Source organism: Protopterus annectens, chromosome 11.part0 (genome assembly GCF_019279795.1).
Source record: "Protopterus annectens isolate FY-2018-M chromosome 11.part0, PAN1.0, whole genome shotgun sequence".
Classification (NCBI taxonomy): domain Eukaryota; kingdom Metazoa; phylum Chordata; order Ceratodontiformes; family Protopteridae; genus Protopterus; species Protopterus annectens.
The window spans coordinates 759,816,062-759,839,270 of record NC_056745.1 but is presented as its reverse complement, the minus strand read 5'-3'; the positions used below and the strand labels follow the sequence as shown (position 1 = coordinate 759,839,270).

Sequence of the window (23,209 nt, the reverse complement as noted above, 5' to 3'; positions counted from 1 at the left end):
TAGGGATATGTAAAAGGCTTCTGCACTAGCAGTTTACCAGCATTTTACACATACTTTCAGTAGTCCTTTAGTCTGTAAAGATAGGGTGATTCAGGGAGAGGATCGCTCTGGTCCTTTACTTGTATCTAGTCGCCGGTGTTCTTTCACGACCAGCAGGGTGATTCCTGAGTTCAGTTATGGGCTGAAGTTAAGGAAGCTAAAGGAGACGCTATAGAAAGGAGAGAGTTGTAACACAAATCAAGGACAGAAACCAGCAACTAAAACTGTAATTTAGAGCAGCAGCACAGCTTATAACATCTCCATGCAGGCACAACAACAGTATAGTAAAATGAGATAAATTATCAGCTTACAACAACAACAAGCAAGATGCAGGGTAGGTAAAATGGAGATTCTTCAATAAAAAGAAAAATGGTGCAATCACAAATACTTAAGATACTCTAATCATTCTATGCTATGAGGACTAAATGCTGCAATAGTTAATATTGTTGAGGTAGAGCATTTGAGTCTGTTTACATGGTAAATATTAACAATAGCGCTAAGGCAAGAGGTAACTAAAGAAGGTTACAACGTGCGCACTAACTTAGGGGATGGAGGCTGAAATGCAGACGCTAAGTCTTGCATAAACCATATAGTATAATCACAGACTAAAGCTAGGTATTACCGCTTGAGTGCGGTAGCTTTCTAAAAATGAGAAACTACAAGCAAAGACACTAGACTTTGATAACCTAACTGGCATAGGAAAAAAAACAGTTAGGGAGCTCTAGCTATCCATGTTGCATCTAAACAAGTTACAAATAGCCACATTAAATGGACACTTTCTAAACTTGTTACAATATAACCATCTAAATGGCTTAGATGCTTGCACGTGTTTGCCCTCCGTAACCAAGTCAGCCTCGCTCACAGCTGATTACAAGCGAAGTTCATGTTTTTAGAATTAAATAACTATCTACGCGCGTAGCTTGTGGAGTCAAAGTTATGGCATTACACTTACAACCGTTCTAGGCAGAGGTAACACACATTGCAGGAGTAATTACCAGGAAGGCACCTAGATATTACATTAATACAGACCTTAGGTTCATAGGTAGGTACTAGGCTATCTGCCCTGGGGCCTATACAAGCCCAGCCAAAAAGGTACCCTGGCTTTTGCCACCCAAGAAAATTATTTTCTTGTGCCACTGTTGAGCAGAGCCACAGAGGTGATCCCTGGGGTGAATTTCCTATTTCCCATCCAATCATCAAGATTTTTCTTGAAGGTAGTTTATTCCAGAGTATGGGAAGTCTCTGGGACAGGAATCTATCCCTCCGGCATGTTCTGTTTATTGTGGTGACAAGGTTTAGGTCCCTAGAGCATGTAGCTTGGAGGGATTGGGATTTCTTTAAGTGGAGCATGTCCAACAGCTCTGGGTTTGACATAGCTTTGTATGTTAGGCAGAGATCACCTCTGAGCAGGCAATATGCAACTGAGTAAAGCTGGAGTTTTTTGAGATGGTCTGCGTAGGGCATCTGTTTAAGGTTGGTAATCCTCTTTGTGAGGTATTTCTGCGGCCTTTCCAGTTGTTGTAGATGTCTTGTGAGGTACATACCAAAAGGGGCGTTGTACTCTATAATGGGTCTAATGAGTGATGAGTACAGGGGAACAATGACCTCTTTTTTTCTGGATAAGAAACTTTTTGTGATGAGATGTGCCATGTAGAAAGATTTCCTGACTACTGTGGCAATGTGCAAAGGAGAGACTACTGTCCACCTGTGTCCCAAGGTCTGTTATCACACTTTCGGTGTTAAGTATACTACCTCTTATATTGTAGTTCATGGGTACAGAGTTTTTATCAAAGGGGATGACAATGCACTTTTTGGCATTGAGCTTGAGGCCATGGCTTTGACACCAGGTATCTTTCTCAGTGAGGCCCTTTTGTAGGATGTCCACATCGTTAGGAGTTTCGATTATGGCTCCTAGTTTGCAGTCATCTGCGAACTTCATTAGTCAAAGATCTTCTGTGTTAGCCTGTACTTCAGAGAAGTAGATGCCAAACAGGAGAGGACCCAGGACTGAACCCTGTGGTACTCCACTTGTCACTGGTCTGAAGTCGGATTTGGAGTCTTCTACTTTCAGAGTGTGGGTTCTGTCAGTGAGCCAGTTGGCAACCCATCTTGTGACTTAGGCTAAGTTAACTGGGAGTGTATAATATTGCCAGGCAGAAACTTCATTCCAATAGTGCTGAGCTTAAAGTTTAGTAATATCAGCTGATGTAGCAGAAAAAAAAAAAACATTCGCAGTTAAATGACCTGGGTGTAATGAGCAGAAATTATAAAGTAGACAGGGTCATGGGCTGTAACAAATATAGTACAATGCTAGCGATGACAGAGCAGGAAAACTTCAAGTTAAAGTCGCAAACTGCTCACTATTTGACCAGCGTTCAGGCCCCCTATTAGCGTTTAAGCTCATATGGCAGAAGCAGGACACAGCAGTTATTAACAAGACAAACAATACCAAACCCGACAAAATACAGTAAATTCAACACTGTTACAGAACACTGGCATGTTCAATAACCATCCCTTACACATAAATGCTTTGCAATTGTAAACACTTCAAAAATACATTGCTAGATACTATAGTTGTCAGAATAACAATGATAGTTGTACAACAGTAGGAATACAAGGGTGTTAATGTTACATACCTTCTAGGTGATAAGGACACTAGGAGCAAGGGCGTGCAGCCGCGGAGGTTGCAAGCAGGGGGTAAAAGATGGTGACCCGTGGGGCAGGTAATTTTAATACCTCTGGGTGGATGTAGGTGCAGGAGGGGAGGGGTTCTTGCAGGTATTGCTTGGATGTGTCTTCCTGCTCTACAGAGGTTTGAGAGTCCAATTGCAGGTTAGATAGGAGCTAAGGAATTAGAAAGGGAGCAGGTCAAGTATGTGGCTGAGAAGAGTTTAATATCATAAGGACAAAGGTAGCACATATGGAAAAGGGGTACCAATAGGAGGGAGAGAAAGAGAGAGGGGAAAAGAAAGCAGTAGAGAAGAGCCAAATCTAAGAGTGGGGTAGGAACAATCAGAAAATGCAGGGAATATGCATAGGGTGGAGAAAGCACATAGGGAGTAGAAGAAACGACAGAAAATGCAGAGAGCAGTTGTAAGTGAGTAGGGAAGCAGGAGATATAAGGAAAAATCAGCACTAGTGAGAGTAGGAAAGATGCTGTACCAAAGGAGAGAGTTAATAATAGGTAAAGGCTGCCATCTAGTGGCAAATGTCAGTATAAAGTCTCTAGGCAACAACCAGCAAGATGCAGGGTAGGTAAAATGGAAATACTTCAATAAAAAGAAAAATATTGCATTCACAAACAGAGAAGAGAACTAAAAGAGGGGCTAGTAATACAGGGAGAAGGCTGAAATGGGCCAGAAAGTAGAGTCAGGCTTTGGGAGGGATTGGATGCTGCGACACCAGATACAGAGCGAACCCTCACCACCTAGTAGGGATATGTAAAAGGCTTCTGCACTAGCAGTTTACCAGCATTTTACACATACTTTCAGTAGTCCTTTAGTCTGTAAAGATAGGGTGATTCAGGGAGAGGATCGCTCTGGTCCTTTACTTGTATCTAGCCGCCGGTGTTCTTTCACGACCAGCAGGGTGATTCCTGAGTTCAGTTATAGGCTGAAGTTAAAGAATCTAAAGGAGAAGTTTCAGTAGTCCTTTAGTCTGTAAACATTGGGTGATTCAGGGAGAGGATCACTCTGGTCCTTTACTTAACCACATAGATACAAGGTACAAGGTCTGATTATGACCTCTGGTTATTGGCTAATCTTGCAACAATCTGCAGACTGATAGCCTACTATAAACTGTAAAGCGTTTATATCATGTTATCGAAAGATGAAAATAGCGAACGCTATTTCATCAAACCTAAAATATCTAAACCACACAATATCGAACATTCAGAACAGCAAACTTTTTTCCCAAGGAAAAAAGTTGCTATTCCGAAACACATACATACAACACAAGCACACCTAAAAAACATCAATACACACACATACACTTATAATCCCACAACTAACCCTACACTAAACTATACATGCACTACTATCTATCTACTTACCTTAACCCAAACCCTAACCCTAAGGTCCGTCACTATCGCACACTCACCTAACCCACTCCCTATCCCTAACTCACATAACCCACCCCTAAACCTAATTCTCCTAACCCGTGCCCTAACCTCCACTCACCTAACCCGTGCCCTAACCCTAACTCACCTAACCCGAGCCCTAATCCTAACAACCACACAATTGCACACTTACCTGAACCCGACCTGTAAATCTCCACCACAGTGCTGAAAATAGCGAAGCCACAGAACCGACCAACCAAATTCTTTCCCTAGGAAAGAATTCAGTGTTCTGTAGCTTCGCTATTTTTAACGTTCAATTAAAACAGGTCGATATTACAACATTTGAAGTTTTAAAACTCTGATGTTCTGATATAGAGTCACTGTAAATGTGTACATATTTCAAATACATTTTTAGCCTCAAAGCCCTATCTCTCTATTCCTACAGACTGCTGAGAGGTATCTTTGGATCCCACTCTAATGGACCTTTTACATATCTGCAAAACAAACAGCATTAGAACTACTAGATGTAAGGATTTAGACATTGCCATTGACTTAAACAGGACATATTGGAGGGACAAGTATGTATCTCAGAGTATCCCCATTCTCTGGAATATGCTTCCCATCCATGTAAATTGGAGTCTTCCGTAACCCTATGCAAACACAACCTGGATTAGTGGATGGGACATTGAAAATTCACACCTAGCCTGAAACCTATGTTTCTAATGGACAGAGGCAGCTGTTAAATTATGCCCTAACTAGCATACACTCCTTAAAATAACCTCTAAGGCACAATAAATCATGGGAGACATTTGGGTTGCATCACTAGACTTATAGAAGCCCCAGTGGTCATTAGTCTAGTACACACCTATGAACCTAAATATATAAAGGGTCTGAGGCATGGTAGAAGCAAAACCCAAGTGTGGATGGAGTGCTTTCTGAACATTTATCAGGTTTCAGTAATTATGCCGATATGCATGCATTCTAAATGCTGGACATCATCAAGGTCAGACAGTTTGTTATTAAGTCTTTTGTCATTGAGCAGAGCAACCTTAATTTGACCCTGTTTTGGATTTGAAATGTTAGTTACATTGAGATATCCATAGTTAGACTCTGCCTGAAAGGTATTATGGGGTCAGTTAAGGTCTTACCAGTGTGCAGAAACCTTTGAATAAGAGGTGCAAGCCATCTTCTTCAAAGTAAATAGGACTGTCGGGTATCTCATCTCATCCCATACTAGCAAATACTGGATCCCCTGGAATGATACCAACTATTCAGCCAATTATCTTTTCTTTGTACCTAGGCATCATTCTTGGAGAAAGAAGGATTCCACTCGGAACCAATCTTGCCTGCATTTGTGACATGCATGGAGAGTTTGACATGTCCCTCTCAGGGTTTTGTGTCCTAAGTAGTTCACTCCTAAATTGACCACCATCATTTCTCCCACAGGCACACACATTACTTTCCCAGAGATGTCTTCAGTGATGGAAAGATTTCCGAACTTACTATAGGAGACACCAAATAAAAAAAAGAAACAACACAAATGAACAAGAACAATTACCAAATCAAGAAAAAATTATTTCTAATCTTGATACATACCATTACTGGTAATGGTAAAGGCTGCTCTGAATTTTCTGTAGTGTGTACATAAGTAATTGGCATGAAAGGGAGAGCAACTCTAGCCCAAGGATATTCAGAGGCTGGAAGCATACCTTTCAACTTCTTTGCTCAGGAATTCAAGACATTGCCAAAAATAATCTGGAACAAAAGCCCAAATCAAGGAAAATGTTTTAAATATTAGTATAATTCATTTTAAAAAGTCAAGAACAACAGATTTTGCATCAACATAAATTTTCTGAGCGATAACTGTGAAATTCTAAAGTCTGGCATTAATGACTGACTGTAATCCTAAGTATTTTACAAGAAAAGCAGAAATTTCACAAGGCACAGAGATACATTTTAGAAACAAATCGGGACAGTGGAAAGGTATGCCTGAAAATCAGGCTGAATGAATGTATATCTGCTGTAGCTAATTTACAGACATTACGAATGATACTACAGTAATAACCTACTGTAGTATTAAAGTGGCAGGTACCTGTGGTACCTCAAATGTGTAAGGTTTTGGTCTAGGCATTCACAAGTTAAATATCACATTTCCAGATAAACACACCACTAAAGTATGTCTTGCTTTTTCATCTGTTTTCATGTTGTTTGACTTAATAGCAAACTTCTTGTGTGTATTTCAAACTGCATCTCACAGAGGAACGTAGGTTAAACAAACTTATGGATTTAGATGTAGCTGTTTTTCAGTGTACAAGGATAATGTTCATCTGCATATATTCCTCATTTTTTGGCCTTCTGTTGTGTTGTTAAAGGCTATCAGTATGAAATTGTGTCATGATTAACATCTTGTTAGGTTACAGATTAAATTTTTTGAAGCTTCTGTAGTACAAATTTACAAGTTCTACCAATCTGTTTTCTAATGCTATGTTTTATGAATTGTGTTTCAGGCCCAGGTTCTCGCCATGGTTGGGAAAGTAAAGGACGCAGAAAAACTGGCCAATCATATTGCAGAGAAACATGCTAAATGTGTTGAATGTTATCGTCTTTTGTCTGCCATTTACAGCAAACAAGAGAAGTACAACAAGGTAAAAAAACATGAGGAAATACAGCTTCTAATGTGTTCTCCAGTTACATACTCAAATCAGCTCATCAGTCACTAACCAGGCTTTATCCTCCAAACCATCATTACAGATATTCTTTACATGCATCTCTGTTGTCAAACCGAACTTCAGTTGCAGCTAACAGTCTGCAGCCTATAGATTTCTCACAGAAAGAATAAAAAAAAAAAACTTTTATAAAAGGGCTATTTACTTGTTTTGTGTTTCTTACTTCAGGCAGGCCAAATTAGTCCTAATCAGCATTGCATTTTGCTAACCTTGTCCACAGAGTTTGAAGTCAACCTTACTTTCTGGCTAGGTCATACATTTTATGGTTGTTTGAGACTGGGAGAAGATAGTCCATGATACCCAATAGGAATAAATGCAAATCTGTGTATACAGAGATGTGTATATATATATATATATATATATATATATATATATATATATATATATATATATATATATATATATATATATCTACATACACAAAATTAATTATTTGTAGTTTAACTCATTACAGCCAAGTGCACCTCCAGGCGTTTCTGCAGTTATCTCCTACTGAAGCCTCTAAGCATCAAATATTGCTTGTTCATATTTGCATTAAAAATTCCAAAATCATGCTACATAGGGTCTATATTACCATCTCGAATGGTAAAAATGTCGAACACTCACATGAGCGAAAATGGACTAAAACGAAGTTGCCCCACTAAATATATATTCCAACTCCGAGGTCACACTGCAGTGAGGAAAGGGCAAATATCCCAATCCTCTCTGTACTGCGACCCCAAAAAAAAAAGTTTGTTTTAGTCCGTTTTCGCTCATGTGAGCGTTCAACATTTTTACCATTCAAGATGGTAATATAGACCAGCTACATGCAAGGTATCAGAAGATTTCATCTTTAAGCATATATGATGTCAAGCACAATTGTATTGATATTTTACCTCTATCTAATGTCTAAAGAGATATTGAATATTATATTTGTACTGTTTATTTGTATTGTAATAATTTTCATATTTCTATAAATATCTCAACATTCAGGTAACACAGACAGAACTGCATAACCTCATATGAAAGCTCACAGCTACATGAATAAAATCCTTCTGGCAGTGTGTGTCTTACTTGAATGGTTAATGAGATGCCAGATTTTGGCTTATAAAATTTAATTTAAAGCAACAAACTGAATGAATGCCAGTAATGTAAAGATTAATTTATCCTGAATAGTTTGACATTTACAGTCTTCTAGTAACACTAATGTTTCCAGAGATATATTTATTTGAACTGTAAGGTGATAACTTCATTTTTTAAAGCTCAGGCTACACCCACTGTGAGTTAAAAGTACACACTCAAAAGAGCTGTACTGGAGGGAATAAGCAAGTTAGACTAATGGGAATAGTTCAGTTTTAGTTATTTGTTCTCCTGTATAGAAAACTGGCTCAATAACTGTCAGCTAATTGTAAATCCTAAAAAAAAACTAAATTGCTTCAATTCACCCCCAAATCTCTTTCCTTCATCAGAGCACAACTAACAAATGCATCCTTAGGTGTAACAACTGATGACAGCTTAAGTTCATGAGTTCATAAGTTAGTACTAGGCTAACTACCCTTGTGGGCCATTGTAAGCTAAGCAAATTACCCCATGTGAAAACCAAACCCTGCACCTTGTGTCTGTAAGGTAAACACCTTAACCATTATGCCAGCAAAAAAATCTGACATCCTTACTCTGCTAGCCATAAAGAGGATAAACCAGAAACTAGGACTATTGTACCGACAGGAAAACTCTAGCTTTCATCTGTGTTTTTTCCATTCTCACCAACATACAAACTGGAACTAAAACAAAGCTTGAGCTAAAAGTAAATAGTCAAATTCACCACTAAACATCCCATCACTGAATATCCTTCATAGAGTTAAACAGGCTCGAGCAAAGTCATTACCTCACCCTTTCCCAACTAACGGTAACCAATAATCTAAACAATCATCCTAGTAAATGGACAGCTTTCCTACAACTATATTCAACAGATCATCAGCCACACCCAAAGGGTAAACTGCTGCTGACCATATCCAAACCACATAATTCTTCCAGTGATGCCCTATATTCCAGCCATGTCCCAAAAATCTGGACTTCTATTCCACATCAGCTAAAGCAAATTGAAAACCACCATTCCTTCAAAACTGAGGTAAAACTACACTTAAAATTCATGTTTACATCTCTGCCCTATCTACAGGATAATATTATGTCTATACCACTCAACTATGTTCTTTTCTCGAGATATTCACATAGTCAACATCCTACTTCCTACTTCCTCTGCTGTACTCTGCACCACTTTCCGCTCACCTCTCAAATTGCAGAGCACAAAATTTGTAAGTACTCTTTCATGAAATGATCACTTGTAAAGACATGTGAAATGAATTGCCAATATATATATATATATATATATATATATATATATATATATATATATATATGGGTCTGCTTCTTTTGACCTAACTTTCATTTGCCTGACACTCATTTGCCTGAGACCAAATGACTGAAATTTCATTTGCCTGACACTTTATTTGCCTGACAAGTATTATTAGCAAGAAAATGGAATATGCCCCCTTCCCCACTGCAGTGCGACCCTGGAGTTAGAATATATAGTTGGGGGGGGGGGTGAAGCCCCCCACTTACTTTTCTGTTACTAAGCAATATTACATCAAAAGTTAACAATATCATATGAAATGAAGTGGGGGGCTTCACCCCCACACCCCCCGTTGTGGGGGGCTGTGCCCCCCCCTAACTATATATTCTAACTCCAGGGTCGCACTGCAGTGGGGAAGGGGGCATATTCCATTTTCTTGCTAATAATACTTGTCAGTCAAATGAAGTGTCAGGCAAATGAAATTTCAGTCAAATGGGGTCAGGCAAATGAGTGTCAGGCAAATGAAAGTTAGGTCAAAAGAAGTAGACCCATATATATATATATATATATATATATATATATATATATATATATATATATATGTGTGTGTGTGTGTGTGTGTGTGTGTGTGTGTGTGTGTGTGTGTGTGTGTGTGTGTGTGTGTGTGTGTGTGTATGTGTGCAATCACTGTGGAGCTTTTCTCCTGAGGCCACTGCTGAAAATTGATTACTCACCGAGTTGGACTTTCCCAATAAACAAAAGTAAATAAATAAATGAGTATATAAATATATCATCTAGAGCCAATATACACACTGCCAGGTGGCTACTCTGCCACTTATCCAGAAACTTTCTGCTGAAGGAACCATGATTAAAAAATGATTTCTAACTTTAAATTCCATGATCTTTATATTTCTGTTACACACAATTTGTTGTGTAGTTAAATTACATTTAATTCAACATAATGGGACAATCCTACCACCCTGAAATTGACATCTGCTCTAGTCCTTTTGTAAAGCTGAGCAATAATGTTTACAGCAGTATGTAAATATCTAGCTAGCTTATTTACTTGTACCACAAATTATTTCTTCCCTATACTACAGACTGTTGTTCTCGAAACACTCACTTGTGTGTTAAATTTCTGGAGCTTCTGTATAATTTTTATCAGTGTTCTGTTTAAAATGATTTCCTTCCAGGTGTCTGCCTTACTCATACTATTTTGATGGTAAATTTACTATAGTATGTTGTTCAGGAAGGCTTTCATATTGCTTGTGAAATCTTTGTACTTTCTCTACAGATCTACTTATTTTCTGTATTTTATACCACACTTCTTGTCACTTAGAATTTTCATGGTTGAGCCACTGCATAACACAAGGCTAGTAGTCATTTTAGATTAGTTAATCTTCTGATCCCCCACCCTGTCACTTTGACTTTGAGTTGCTGCTGTGTGGAATATGTTACCCTGATTACATAAACTATCTATTTTACCCTGACTATATAAACTATCTATTTTTTGTGTTTTCCCCAAAACATGTAAGCTTATTTAGAACCCAGCTATAGTCTCTTACTGCAGCTTCACTTAATCTGTGCACCTAGTCACTTTGTAACACAAAGTAAGCGGAAGAAGTAAGAACATCCTGTTCAGCTTCTTTCATAAAAACTAGCTTTTTTCCATTGCTCTTCCATATTATCTTCTTCCTTTAACTTCTAAAAATTAACCAGCTTGCCTGATGAGCTTGCCTGATGCTCAACTCATTCTGGAGTTTCCTCAAGTTCAGTCTGTCATGAGGTAGATGGTACTGCCTCCTCACCTATTACAATAGATGCAGGGTTCTCACTGTCTATGTCTTCTCATAGAATAGACTGTTCAAACCAGTATTCTTTCTTAGTACCAATTGCTATCTTAACCTTATTTATTTGTTCTTCTTTCCTTTCTTTATGAACCTGATGAATAAAACCCACTTCCTTTTGCTTAGAATGCCTGTGTTTGAATGCAACAAAGAATATCATTAAGAACCTTTTCAGTGTTATTTTCTCTGCTAGTGTAAACCACCTTCTGATTTTTTCATGTCTTCTCTGTGTAAACTCTTTCTGTGAAACAGGATGAATGAACGCAACCATCGCAGTTATTTTTTCAACTCTAGGTTGCTGTCTCTTTGTCATTCCCTTCAGAACATAATTTATCTTCAGTTTTACTTTTTTCCTTCCTAAATATTGTTTCTTAGAGTCTTCCCTTGTTTATTTATTTATTTATTTATTTAGTTAGTTAGTTAATAAATCAGTTCAGAACTCTAACCAGACACTGTTTCTTCCTCCTTAACTACTAGGTGACATTTTTCTTATTGTTATACTTCTCACTGTCTCTCTCTCTCTCTCTCAGCCATCCTGCTGCCTTGAAGTCTCCATTTCTGGTCTTTTGATTTTAGCTTGACAGAAAGTCTAGAATTTAGCTCAAGTGATGTATTTTCCATATTTCATAACTTCACTCCCTTAGAATACACCCTGTCAGGGAGTGATTCATTCTCTTTAGTTCTACTCACTTCTTTTCTCTGCTGTGCAACATTTGCTAACTATAATAATACTGTTGGAATATTTTCAGTCTGTACTGACGTTTCTATGTTGTACTTTGCAGTACTTGCAGGCAGTAATAGCTTGTTGTACAAGTCTCCTCCTTCTGTTGATTCTTATCTTGTAAGCTGCTCAGCAGGATGCAATATCTTAATGTGTAAGTTCCTCCATTGTAACGGGCTATTCCTACATGCTATACTTTTATAGGGTAGATGCATGCCTCTCTTTAAATGATTTATGTGCATCTTCTTATTGTCAGTCCAGTCAAATTATTGCACCCTTAGGGCTTCCCTACAGTATGCCAAAATCTTTGTTGGGTTCATTCACTTCAAAACACGTGACTGGTTGTTGCTCTCCCCTTTTCTAAGCGAGGCAAAGGTACATCTACAGGTTTACTTGCTAATTCCTCTTTCCATACTGATATGGCAAAATATCAAAAGAACCATATCCCCAAATCTTTAAAGTGGGGACAGTTTTCCCCTATTATCATCTCGTGTTAAACTGGGAATGACAGCAACAGGCTTCTCAAACATTATGTGTACTTCTGAGTAATGGGCACTTTTGTTGCCATGAATATATGCCACTTCTGCTGCTTTGTTAGTAATTTCTGATGTGCATGCTTCTGTTTTATAAGTGTTACTGTACTGCCTGAGTTTAACACTTCTTTGCAGTTCAATTAAGCCATTGCACTGACTAAATTTTCCAATAGGATAGTATCAGAATGCATTTTATGGCCATCCCAGCAGATAATATATCACATTCTGTAGCAAAACATTAATCACAGCATGCTTCTCAGAGATAGTAGTTTTTACAGGTGTAACAGTCTCACTAGTACAAAATCTAGCTGTGTGGCTGTTTTTCACACATTTAAAGTAACACTATCTACAACTGTTTCATTTTGTTTGTTACCCATATTGGACACAGGTTTTACTACAGGTCTAAACTGTTCAGGTCTTTACATAATTTTTTGGTATAACAACCTTTTTACCAAAACAACTTTTAAAGTTTTTGGGGACAGTTTGACACACTGACTTTCTTAAGGCAGTAGACAGGCTCTTGATAATGTGTCATTTGCAATCATTTCCTTCATTTTAATTTTATCACGTTAACCCTCAGAATCTAACCAAAAAGTGATTGTTTATTATAAGTCAGACAAATGTGACCTTACTGTTTTGTTATGAGAACATATCTACTGTGAACTTTTAAGCAACAGCTTCAGAGATAATACCATGTCTGGCAAGTAAAGTCTTTTTGACTTTAACATAGTCATGGTAAGCAGCCCCCCTCCATGTCAATGGATGCTCTCAGTGGTTCTCCAGTTCAGTTTGCTGATAAAATCCTGGGTCCCCCAGTCAGCTTGATTCCATCCCTCATGATAAGCACAAGGTGGTAAGATGTACCTTGAGGTTCTTCTGTGGGGCAAACTGTTTTAATGTTGGATTGTAATTAGGGTAGCCATGAACTTGGCTATGGCAACGGTCCCTTCAGGTGAAGCCAGTAATCTTTAGTAAGTGCTGCACTGTGGCCATCTTGACACAGAGAGATCTACACAGGTACACAAAAATTTCACAGAACACTACAATACTCTCCCTTTCTCTTTGGGAAAATGCACTCACATTGGCAGTGTTAGGTCTCATGAATTTAACATTAATAACTGGTATTAAATTGCCCACAACTGTCTATAAATGTGGTCTCTCTCTCTCTCTCTCTGTCTGTCTGTCTCTCTCTCTCTCTCTCTCGATTCATCTGGCAAGAATGATTTCCTTCTTCTCTCTCTCTCTCTCTCTCTCTCTCTTTCTCGATTCATCTGGAAAGAATGATTTCCTTCTTCTTTTTCTCTACGTCCTTTCTTCACCATAGATTGATTCTCATTTCCAGTGCCACTATACTGGACTCACAGTATCTTTACACACGATGGGCAAATGCTGTTGCACATACCTGTTTTTTTTTATAATACATCCATTAGTTCTGTCAAGAAAAATGTTCTTACTAGTATGGTCAGGTCATAAAGAAATAGGTCCAAATTAGCAATTAAAGGGATAGTGTTCTGTTTGGAACTGATTCTTTACATCACTAATATAAGCATCATTTATACCACTATTTACACATACTGACAACAGTAACACCACTATTTACACATTTTGATCACTTGAACTCTCCTAATTAGTGATATCCACCATGCAATGCTACTTTATAATGGGAGTATTTGCATATCTCAAAAAAGAAGTTTGCTGATAGTCAAATAGTTGGCATCAAAGTGGTAGACAGCAAAACAGTAGAAAAGATAGCTTGACTACAAAAAAGTCAAACCTTAAAAAGAAAAATTTGTTTCTTTTTTTTGTTTTGTTTTTGCTGGGGCCAAGCTCCCCCCAGCACCCTAACTCCATGCACACCCAACTTACCATACCTCTCAACCTCTTAGAGCAAGAAATCTGGGCAAAGCCATAAATAATGGGGGGGGGGTCAAAAGCACCAAAATAGAGGCAGTTTTTAAATATTGCTTGTACAAACTTAGAAAGTTGCTAGAATAACAGGTTTTGCATTAGCATGAATATTCTGAAGGGTATGAAGTCTGAAACTCAAATGTCTGTCATTATTTTCTGACTTTTCCCTAAATGATTTGCCAGTGATTTGTCAGAAACCCACAGTTTTAAGAGAAATAGACCAGAAATATGAGGCGAAAATCTGGACATTCTGAGAAAATCTGTACAGTGTAGAGGTATGCCATTTACAACTTATATAAACAAAATCCAAAGGGAACATTTCATTAATTATACTGAGGAAATCTCACATCATCATTTTTTCAATCAACTGTGAAAGTAAGGAAAATCATATTACAGATACACAAACACTCTCTACTACAGAGCTGGACATTCTGCGAAAATCTGTACAGTGTAGAGGTATGCCATTTACTACTTATATAAACAAAATCCAAAGGGAAAATTTCATTAATTATACTGAGGAAATCTCACATCATAATTTTTTTCAATCAACTGTGAAAATAAGGAAAATCATATTACAGATACACAAACACTCTCTACTACAGAGATATTCATACTTGTTCGTATAATTATAATAATGAATTTTACATATTATCTAATAGCTGTTAAATAGACCGCGGTGGTGGTGCTGCGGTAGCATTGTCGCCTCACAGCAAGACGTTGTCCCGTTCGATTCTCAGCTAGAGCGTCTTCTGTGTGGAGACATGCGTGAATGGGCGTACCTTCGTTGAAAGTTGTGCATCAGGGCCGGCAACTCTGCACATAAAAATCAACTGCCAATCATTAGCGGACCGGAGTTCTGCTGTGGCGACCCCTAACCGGGAAAAGCCGAAAGAAACAACAACATCTAATAGTTGTTGAATACAAATTACCATTAGGTCTGGCTGACATATTAATATCACATTTCTGCAGAGAAATGTCTGCTGAATAATGTCCGTATTTTAACTCTTTTGTAACTTTTATAGTTTTTCAGATATAATCATTCCTTTACGGGAAGGTTGAAAAACTGCATTCTCAGAACTTTAGCTCAGGCAAAAACTGTCCAGGCAAGTACTCTGTAGATGACAAGAGGTGTGAAATTGCACTCAGGCTAGGTGTTAAAGAGGTAACACTGACAGCCACATCTTGTTAGCCACAGCACCTCCTTCAGTCACTGTTCCACATGTACGCACACACACACACACACACACACACACACACACACACACACACACACACACACACACACACAGAGTAAAGAAACACACCATATACCATAAACCTGCCCCTGTTATCAGAAACATCTAGATATCTCCTTTTTACCTGCCATGGTAGTTCATGGATGATTACAATCAGTTCTTAATGCCAGATATTTGATATTTACACTTCATATCCTTCATGTAAATGTATTGTAGTGCAAAAGCTGTTATACTTGTGATTTTTGTATGAGGAACAATTAAAATCAGTCCTGGGCTTTGTCTTTGTCTTGATGTCTTACAATAGGAAGTTGAAAGGTTGAGAGATACGCTTAACATTTACAGTCCTTCTCCCTCTCCTATGTAAGTCAAGGACTGCTGCAGGCATTGAATAATGCCAGCCTGAAATACTCATTATATGATAAAAAACCCTGCTGCTATCAGTTAGTGCAGCAGGTGTATGTTGAGGTTTCCTCTGCCAAGGCTGCGTGATTCAAATCTCCTTCCCCTTCTGTAATTCACTTTGTTTTTTCTTATGTATCAGCTTTTATAGCTGACATCCCTGGTGTCGGTTGGTGGCACAGAAAAATACTCCACTTTAGTGGAGTTGGAAGGGTAGAGGATTGGAATCCCTTTAGTACCTTTTAAGGCATGCTATTAAAAGTATCCCAGATGTCACACCTTAATACTGGTGCCTAGTGTCTCCCCATCTGCCCACACGCTAGTGAAGAGTTTTCTCTGGTTCTCATGTTTCCTGTAATCCACTTTAACTGTAAGTGCTGTTCAGGCATGAGTTTCATAGTTTCATAGTTTCATAGTTTAGTACTAGGCTATCTGCCCTGGGGCATTTGTAAGCCTAGCCATAGTGATGTGGCTTTCGCCACCCCATAAAATGGTACAAAATGCACAGAATAGATTTAGAATACTGTGCCTCTGTCTAGTAGTGACACAGTGAAGGTCCCCTTATATAATAGAATTAGTTTACTGTGCCCCTGTCTAGTAGTGACACAGATGTGACCCCTGGGGTAAACTTACGATCTCCCATCCACTCATCAAGATTTCTCTTGAAGAGAGTCAGTGAGGGGCTCTGCCTAACATGAACTGGGATCTTGTTCCAGAGCATGGGAAGCCTCTGGGTTATGAATCTATCCCTCCAGCATGTCCTATTCATATTTGAGCCGAGGTTTATGTCTTTAGCTCTCGTGGTTCTGATGGATTTGGATTTTTTGAGGTGGAGCATGTCCATCAGTTCCTGATTGGACATGGCCTTGTACATCAGGCAGAGATCACCTCTGAGCAGGCGGTATGCTACTGAATAGAGCTGGAGTTTCTTTAGTCTGGCAGAATAAGACATATGTTGGAGACCCTTGATCCTCTTGGTGAGGTACTTTTGTGGTCTCTCCAGCTGTTGCAAATGCCGGGTGAGGTACATAACAAATGGGGCATTGTACTCAATCATGGGTCTGATGAGGGAGGAGTATAGGGGTACAATGACATCCTTGGATCTGGATGTGAATCCCTTCATGATAAGGTGTGCAAGGTAGAATGTTTTCTAACCACTTTGGCAACGTGGGTGTCAAATGAGAGGTCGCTGTCGACTTGGGTCCCTAGGTCTCTGATTACTTTTTCCATACTCAGTGGGTTACTGTCTATGTGATAATTTGTGGGTACTTTGTTTTTCCCAAAGGGGATGACTATACATTTTTTGGCATTTAGTTTAAGGCCATGACTCCAGCACCAGTTGTCCGTTTCTGTGAGGCCTTTTTGTAGGATGTATGTGTCCGCTGGTGTATCGACTATGGCGCCTAATTTGCAGTCATCTGTGAACTTTGTCAGCCACAACCCTCCCATGTTTGCTTTAACATCTGAGAAATAAATGCCGAACAAGAGGGGTCCCAGGACAGATCCCTGTGGGACGCCACTTGTGACTGGCTTTGAGTCTGACATTACTCCAGCGATTTTAACTTTATGGGTTCTGTCCTTTAGCCAGTTTGCAACCCATCTAGTGACATAAGGGTTTACATTTAAGCTGTTGAGCTTATCTATGATGCCTGAGTGGGGTATTGTGTCGAAGGCCTTAGCCAAGTCCAGGTAGGCTGTATGGACTGCTTTGCCCTCATCAATGGCTCTAGTGACTGTTTTGAAAAAGTCAACCAGGTTCAAAAGGCAGGATCTGCCCTTTACAAAGCTGAACTGGGTGGGGTCAAGTGTCTGTAGGTCCCCAATGTCTCTGTTTATGAGTTCCATAATGATTCTTTCCATAGCTTTGCAGACCAGGCTGGTTAAGCTTATGGGGCGGTAGTTCCCAGGGTCTGTAGAGGTACCCCCTTTGTGGAGTGGGACCACTGTTGCTGTACGCCAGTGTTCAGGTACATATCCTGTAGTAAGGCTAAGGTTAAATAGCGTTTTTATGTGCGGGTTTAGCTCCTCTTGGAGTTCACATAGCACGCAACCCAGGATACCGTCAGTTCCCATTGATGCTGTGTTTTTAGCTTTGCTGAGTGCGGCTCTCACCTGGACATCTGAGATGACAGGGAGATTACATTCAGCTGGGATAAGTATTTCTTCTTTTGGGGGTGAGGAAGGGGAGAAATTTGCACTGAACCTGTCAGCCAGAATGTTGGCAATATCTGTGGGTTCAGTGTATTTTTTGTTGTTGTGAACTAACTCTGAGCATATCTGAGGGTTTCCGCCCAGGTTTCTAACATAGCTGAAGAAGGCTTTGTGGATGTCCTTCAAGGATGCATCTGCAGTCCTTACAAATGGGTTGTCCTGTCGTCAGGCAGCCCTTCGGTCGGCCGGATTCCAAAGTCTGGGTCTGGCCTCGCTGGTGTCGCACTTCACCCGATAGCGGCAGTTCTTCGGGTATAAAGGCATCAGCCGCATTTTCCTCAGTCTTTCTTCAGAAGCTGTTCGGTCAGAACCAGAGATTACTACTACAAGTACCGAAGACTTCTAAAAGCTAAAGACTCTTTCTTGCCTCAGCCGATGTCAGAAAAAGTGAATAATTGTTTAAATTGTGGGAAACAAATACCTCATAAAGATTTCCACTCTTACTGCTTACCTTGCTTAGGCCCAGACCACGACGTAGCAGCTTGTCTAGCCTGTGCTTCTTTCAACCGACGAATGCTTAGACGTCGGTCTGAATTTGCTGAAGAGTTTTTCCCGCTTTTGCTTACATTATGCCGTCGGATACTAAAGGACCGACACTTTTTGGCTGAAACCGAGTCCACGGTTCTTGCCACTTACCGAGGCCTCATCCAGCTTGGCTGAATCTGCTACTGAAATCCCACCTGCTCCTGCAGGTTCACAGGATTTATCAGATACTATCCCTTTGGATATTTCTACCCCTGCACGTGGAGCTGCTAGGCCTCCTGCATCCATGTCGATTAAGGCCTTTGCCAGGGCTAAAGCAGCAAAAACTACCAAAACTGTGCCTGCTAAGACCCCCTCTCACAGGCCCAGTTCTAGTTCACAAATGCTTAGTCTAGCAGAGGATCTCATTTCTTTGATCTGGGGATCCCAACCACATCCAGACAGGGCCTCTCACCCACCTCCAGAGAAGAGGACTAGAGTAGAGCCCCCTGAGCCAGTTTCTTCAGATGGCTCCTCTGATGAATCAGATAATTCAGACCCTCCAGAGGCCCCTTTTTCTCCTTATGAGGACTCTGATGCAGAAGAGTCCATTCATAGGTTCATAGGTTCATAGATTAGTACTAAGCTAACTGCCCTGGCAAGCCATTTTAAGCTTAGCCAATTATCCCTTGTGAGACTCAAACCCTGCACCTTGTGTTTGTAAGGCAAATACCTTAACCATTAGGCCACCCTCCCAACCCGCCTGAGGAATTTTCTTTTGGGGAAACCTTGCATGCTATGAGGGAACAATTTCAATGGCAGGGCCAGGATTTTTCAGACTCTAGGAAAAGGCTTAGAACCTTTTTGCATTTGCCACAGCATAGGCCTTTAGCCATTCCTCCAGTACTTACTGTTGTGGATGATGCTTTTAATGATGCTTGTACTGCTCCTGATTCTCTTCCTCCGGCCCCTGCTAAGCCCGATAGGTACTACAGGGTTCCGGACACACATTATCATTTGTATAAGGCCCCTTTTGCAGATCCCGAAACTATCTCCCAGGGACCCAAGGCTGTAGCAGCTACCTCTTCCAAAAACCCCCTCCCCTCTGAAAGGGAATCTAGGGCCTTAGAGAGATGGGGTAAAAAAGTTTACACTTCTGCTACTCTTTCAGCTAGGGCCTTGAACTGTCAATTCCACATGATTCAATATCAGGAATTTATGTTAGACCAGTTAACTAAATAACTGTCCTCGGATGAACCATTAGACAAAAAATCTGTACAGGAAATGGTACATAACATTCAGCAGGTCAGTAATCATTCCTTAAAATGCGGCTATGATGCACTGGAGGCTTCCTTTAGATCAGCCATGACTGGCACAGTGATCAGAAGACATGCATGGTTAAAAGAACAGTCCTTACCAGACCATGTTAAATCAAAGCTCCTAGATGCTCCCATGGATAAGCTCAATTTGTTTGGCTCCCCTGCACAGCAGGTGCTGAAGAAGGTGGAAGAGAAAGCAAAATCTGTCCAGACAGTCAAGATTTCTTGCAGGTCCAGCCTCCAAGGTTTAGCAGGAACTGGCCTTCCAAGAATTGGTCCTTTCCAGACACCTCCAGAGCTCCGAGAGGCAGGAATAGACGTCCAAGAGGCAGGGGTCAACCCAGAGGTCCCTACAGGGGAGTGGCAGGCTAACAACCAGCGAGGTACAGCCACAGATCCAGCCACCACCACCACTTCCACAGGACAATCACAGTGACTTGGCTCTGGCACTACCAGGGAACAACTAGAGGCACCCTTAGAAGCTAGCCTTATTTTCAGTAAACTGGCATTACATCACAGGAGACAAATGGATTTTACAGACAATAGACCAAGGTTACAGGTTTCACTTCCATACTCTACCAAGGAAGAGAGGAATGCCAAACCTACCTCCAAATCAGAAGACAGAAGCTCTAGAACAAATAACTCACTTACTAAGGATGAGAGCTGTAGAAAGGTACCATCTATGGAACAAGGGCAAGGATTTTACTCCAGACTTTTCCTGGTACCAAGAAAAGAAAAACAATGGAGGCCTATTCTCGACCTGTCCGCTTTAAACACATACCTCATTGTTCCAAAATTCAAAATGCTGACCCTACAGCAGCTTCTTCCCATGCTGGGCAAGGAGTCTTGGCTGGTAACTCTAGATCTCAAGGAGGCATACCTGCATGTCCCCATACGACCAAATTGCAGAAGATACCTCAGATTTCTTGCAGGATCAGAGCATTATCAATTCTCAGCATTGCCTTTTGGCTTATCTACTGTGCCCAGAGTATTCACGAAATGCCTGGCATCAGTAATTGCTCATTGCAGGCTTCAGGGAATTCAAATTTACCCTTACCTGGACGAGTGCCTGTTACAAGTGGACAACAAAAACAAATTAACAAAAGATTTGCAAAGGGTCATTCATCTACTACAAGCCCTGGGATACACAGTCAATATAAAACAGTCAAGGCTGATACCATCCCAAAGGATAACCTTCTTGGGTGCAGATCTGGACACATCAAAACAAATGGCATTCCTGACAGTAGAAAAACAGGAGCAACTCCCTTTCTACTTCATGGCATTAACAAAGCAGAACCAGCTAACAGCAAGAAAAGTCCTGCAAGCTCGTTACATGGCATCCTGCATAATATTGATTCCACATGCCAGACTACATATGAGAAAGTTACAGTGGTACCTAAGGAATTTATGGTCTCAGCACAAGCACAGCCTAGAAACCCAAATTCCAATAATTCCTTGCCTGAAGCAAGAATTCCAATGGTGGGCTCAGGCCTGTCAAACAAACAAGGGACTGCCCTTCCACAGCATTCAACCAAGCCAGACCATCACAACAGACACTTCAGACCTCGGTTGGGGGGCACACATGCTGGACAAGTGCATACAAGGCTTATGGACTCAAGACCAGCTGCACCTACACATAAATCAAAAGGAAATGCTGGCAGTAAAACTGGCAATTCAGGCATTCAGACCATTTCTTCGACAGGGTCAACTGCTGATAAGGACAGACAACACCACAGTTATGTGGTACATCAACAAACAGGGAGGCACACATTCATACCCTCTATGCCGGATGGCAATGGACCTCTGGAATGTGGCACTGAGCTTCAACATTCAGTTACAAGCAATTTTTGTGCCAGGAAAAGAAAATATACTAGCAGACATCCTAAGCAGAACTGCCACGGATGCCCATGAATGGATGCTGCATCCGGACATCTTCAAAACCATTACAAGGAAATGGGGACTACCGGAAATAGACTTATTTGCATCCCCACACAATTACCAACTGAAAAAATTCTGCACAAGGATGTACCACCCACTTGCTTGGAAAGTGGACTCCCTATCTTACAGTTGGAAAAACCTGACAGCATATGCATTCCCACCTCTTCCTTTGATGCACAAGGTGCTACTGAAGATCAAAGAAGACCGTCCAAGGATCATCCTGATAGCTCCAGACTGGCCAAGGCAACATTGGTACCCATTACTGAGGAGTATGTCTCGGGAACAAATATGGCCTCTGCCCCTAGTTCCCTTGCTGTTAACATAGAACAACTTCAAAACCCTGCATCCAAACCTGAAAACACTGCAACTGGCTGCCTGGAACATTGCATAAGACCAAATAACCCAGATTTATCTCAAAGGGTTAAAGACATTATCTTGGAGGCTCGCAGACCCTCAACAAGAAGAATTATTCAGCAAAATGGAAAAGATATCTCATTTGGAGTACAGCAAAAGGAGAGAATGTGTCACTGGTAAACATAGCTAACATCCTGGAATACTTGGCAGAGCTCTTCCACAACGGCCTGACCTATTCTTCCATTAAGATTCATGCATCAGCCATTTCAGCAGAATACAACTTGGATCCTCCAGTCTTCTCACATCCTCTGCTCAGGCAGTTTCTGAGAGGAATTAAAAATGTAAAACCACCTAGGAAGCCACCATTGCCAGCATGGGACTTGAACTTTGTGCTAGAAAAATTGACACTACCTCCTTTCAAACCAGCAGCAACAGCAGAATTACAATACTTATCATGGAAAACTGCTTTCCTGCTTGCAATCACTTCAGCAAGAAGGGTATCTGAGCTACAGGCATTAATGGCAGTACAGCCCTTCCTGATCTTCCATCAAGATAGAGAGTCCATGAGAACTAATCCTACTTTTATGCCAAAGGTGGTCTCCAGGGTATCTTTAAATCAAGCTATCCACCTACCTACATTCTTCCCCAACCCACAGAACAGGGGAAAAAGACTGTTGCATACCTTGGATGTACATAGACAATTACGTTACTACCTGGACAGGACCAAGAGCAACAGAAAAACTGACCAGCTACTGGTAGCATATGCAACAGGAATGGAAGGAAAAGCAATTTCAAAACAGACAATCTCTAAGTGGATAGGAAATTCCATTAGATTTTGTTACTCCTACCATGGGAAGAAAACTCCAGAAAACATCAGGCCTCACTCTACAAGGGCTACAGCCACTACCACAGCTTTTTTACGGGGGGTGGCTACCAAAGACATTTTAGAGGCTGCTACTTGGAGCTCCGTGCATACATTTGCCAAGCATTATAATTTACCTTTATACTCCAGATCCCGAGCAGGTTTTGCCAATGCTGTTTTGCAAGGGATCTTAACTACACCATAATCTTATTTCTCCTCCTCCCCCAGTTTGGCTATGGTATTCTACCCATTTGTAAGGACTGCAGATG

General features: G+C 40.5%; 1 protein-coding gene across 1 annotated transcript in view; it reads left to right on the top strand.

Moving 5' to 3' along the window:
* Positions 1-23,209, top strand: part of TMTC1 (transmembrane O-mannosyltransferase targeting cadherins 1) — a 2,511,834-nt gene that overhangs the window by 2,470,147 nt on the left and 18,478 nt on the right. Inside the window, exon 13 of the mRNA XM_044087246.1 lies at positions 6,604-6,741. Within this exon, the coding sequence (XP_043943181.1) occupies positions 6,604-6,741 (138 nt within the window). The remainder of the gene's footprint in view (positions 1-6,603; positions 6,742-23,209) is intronic.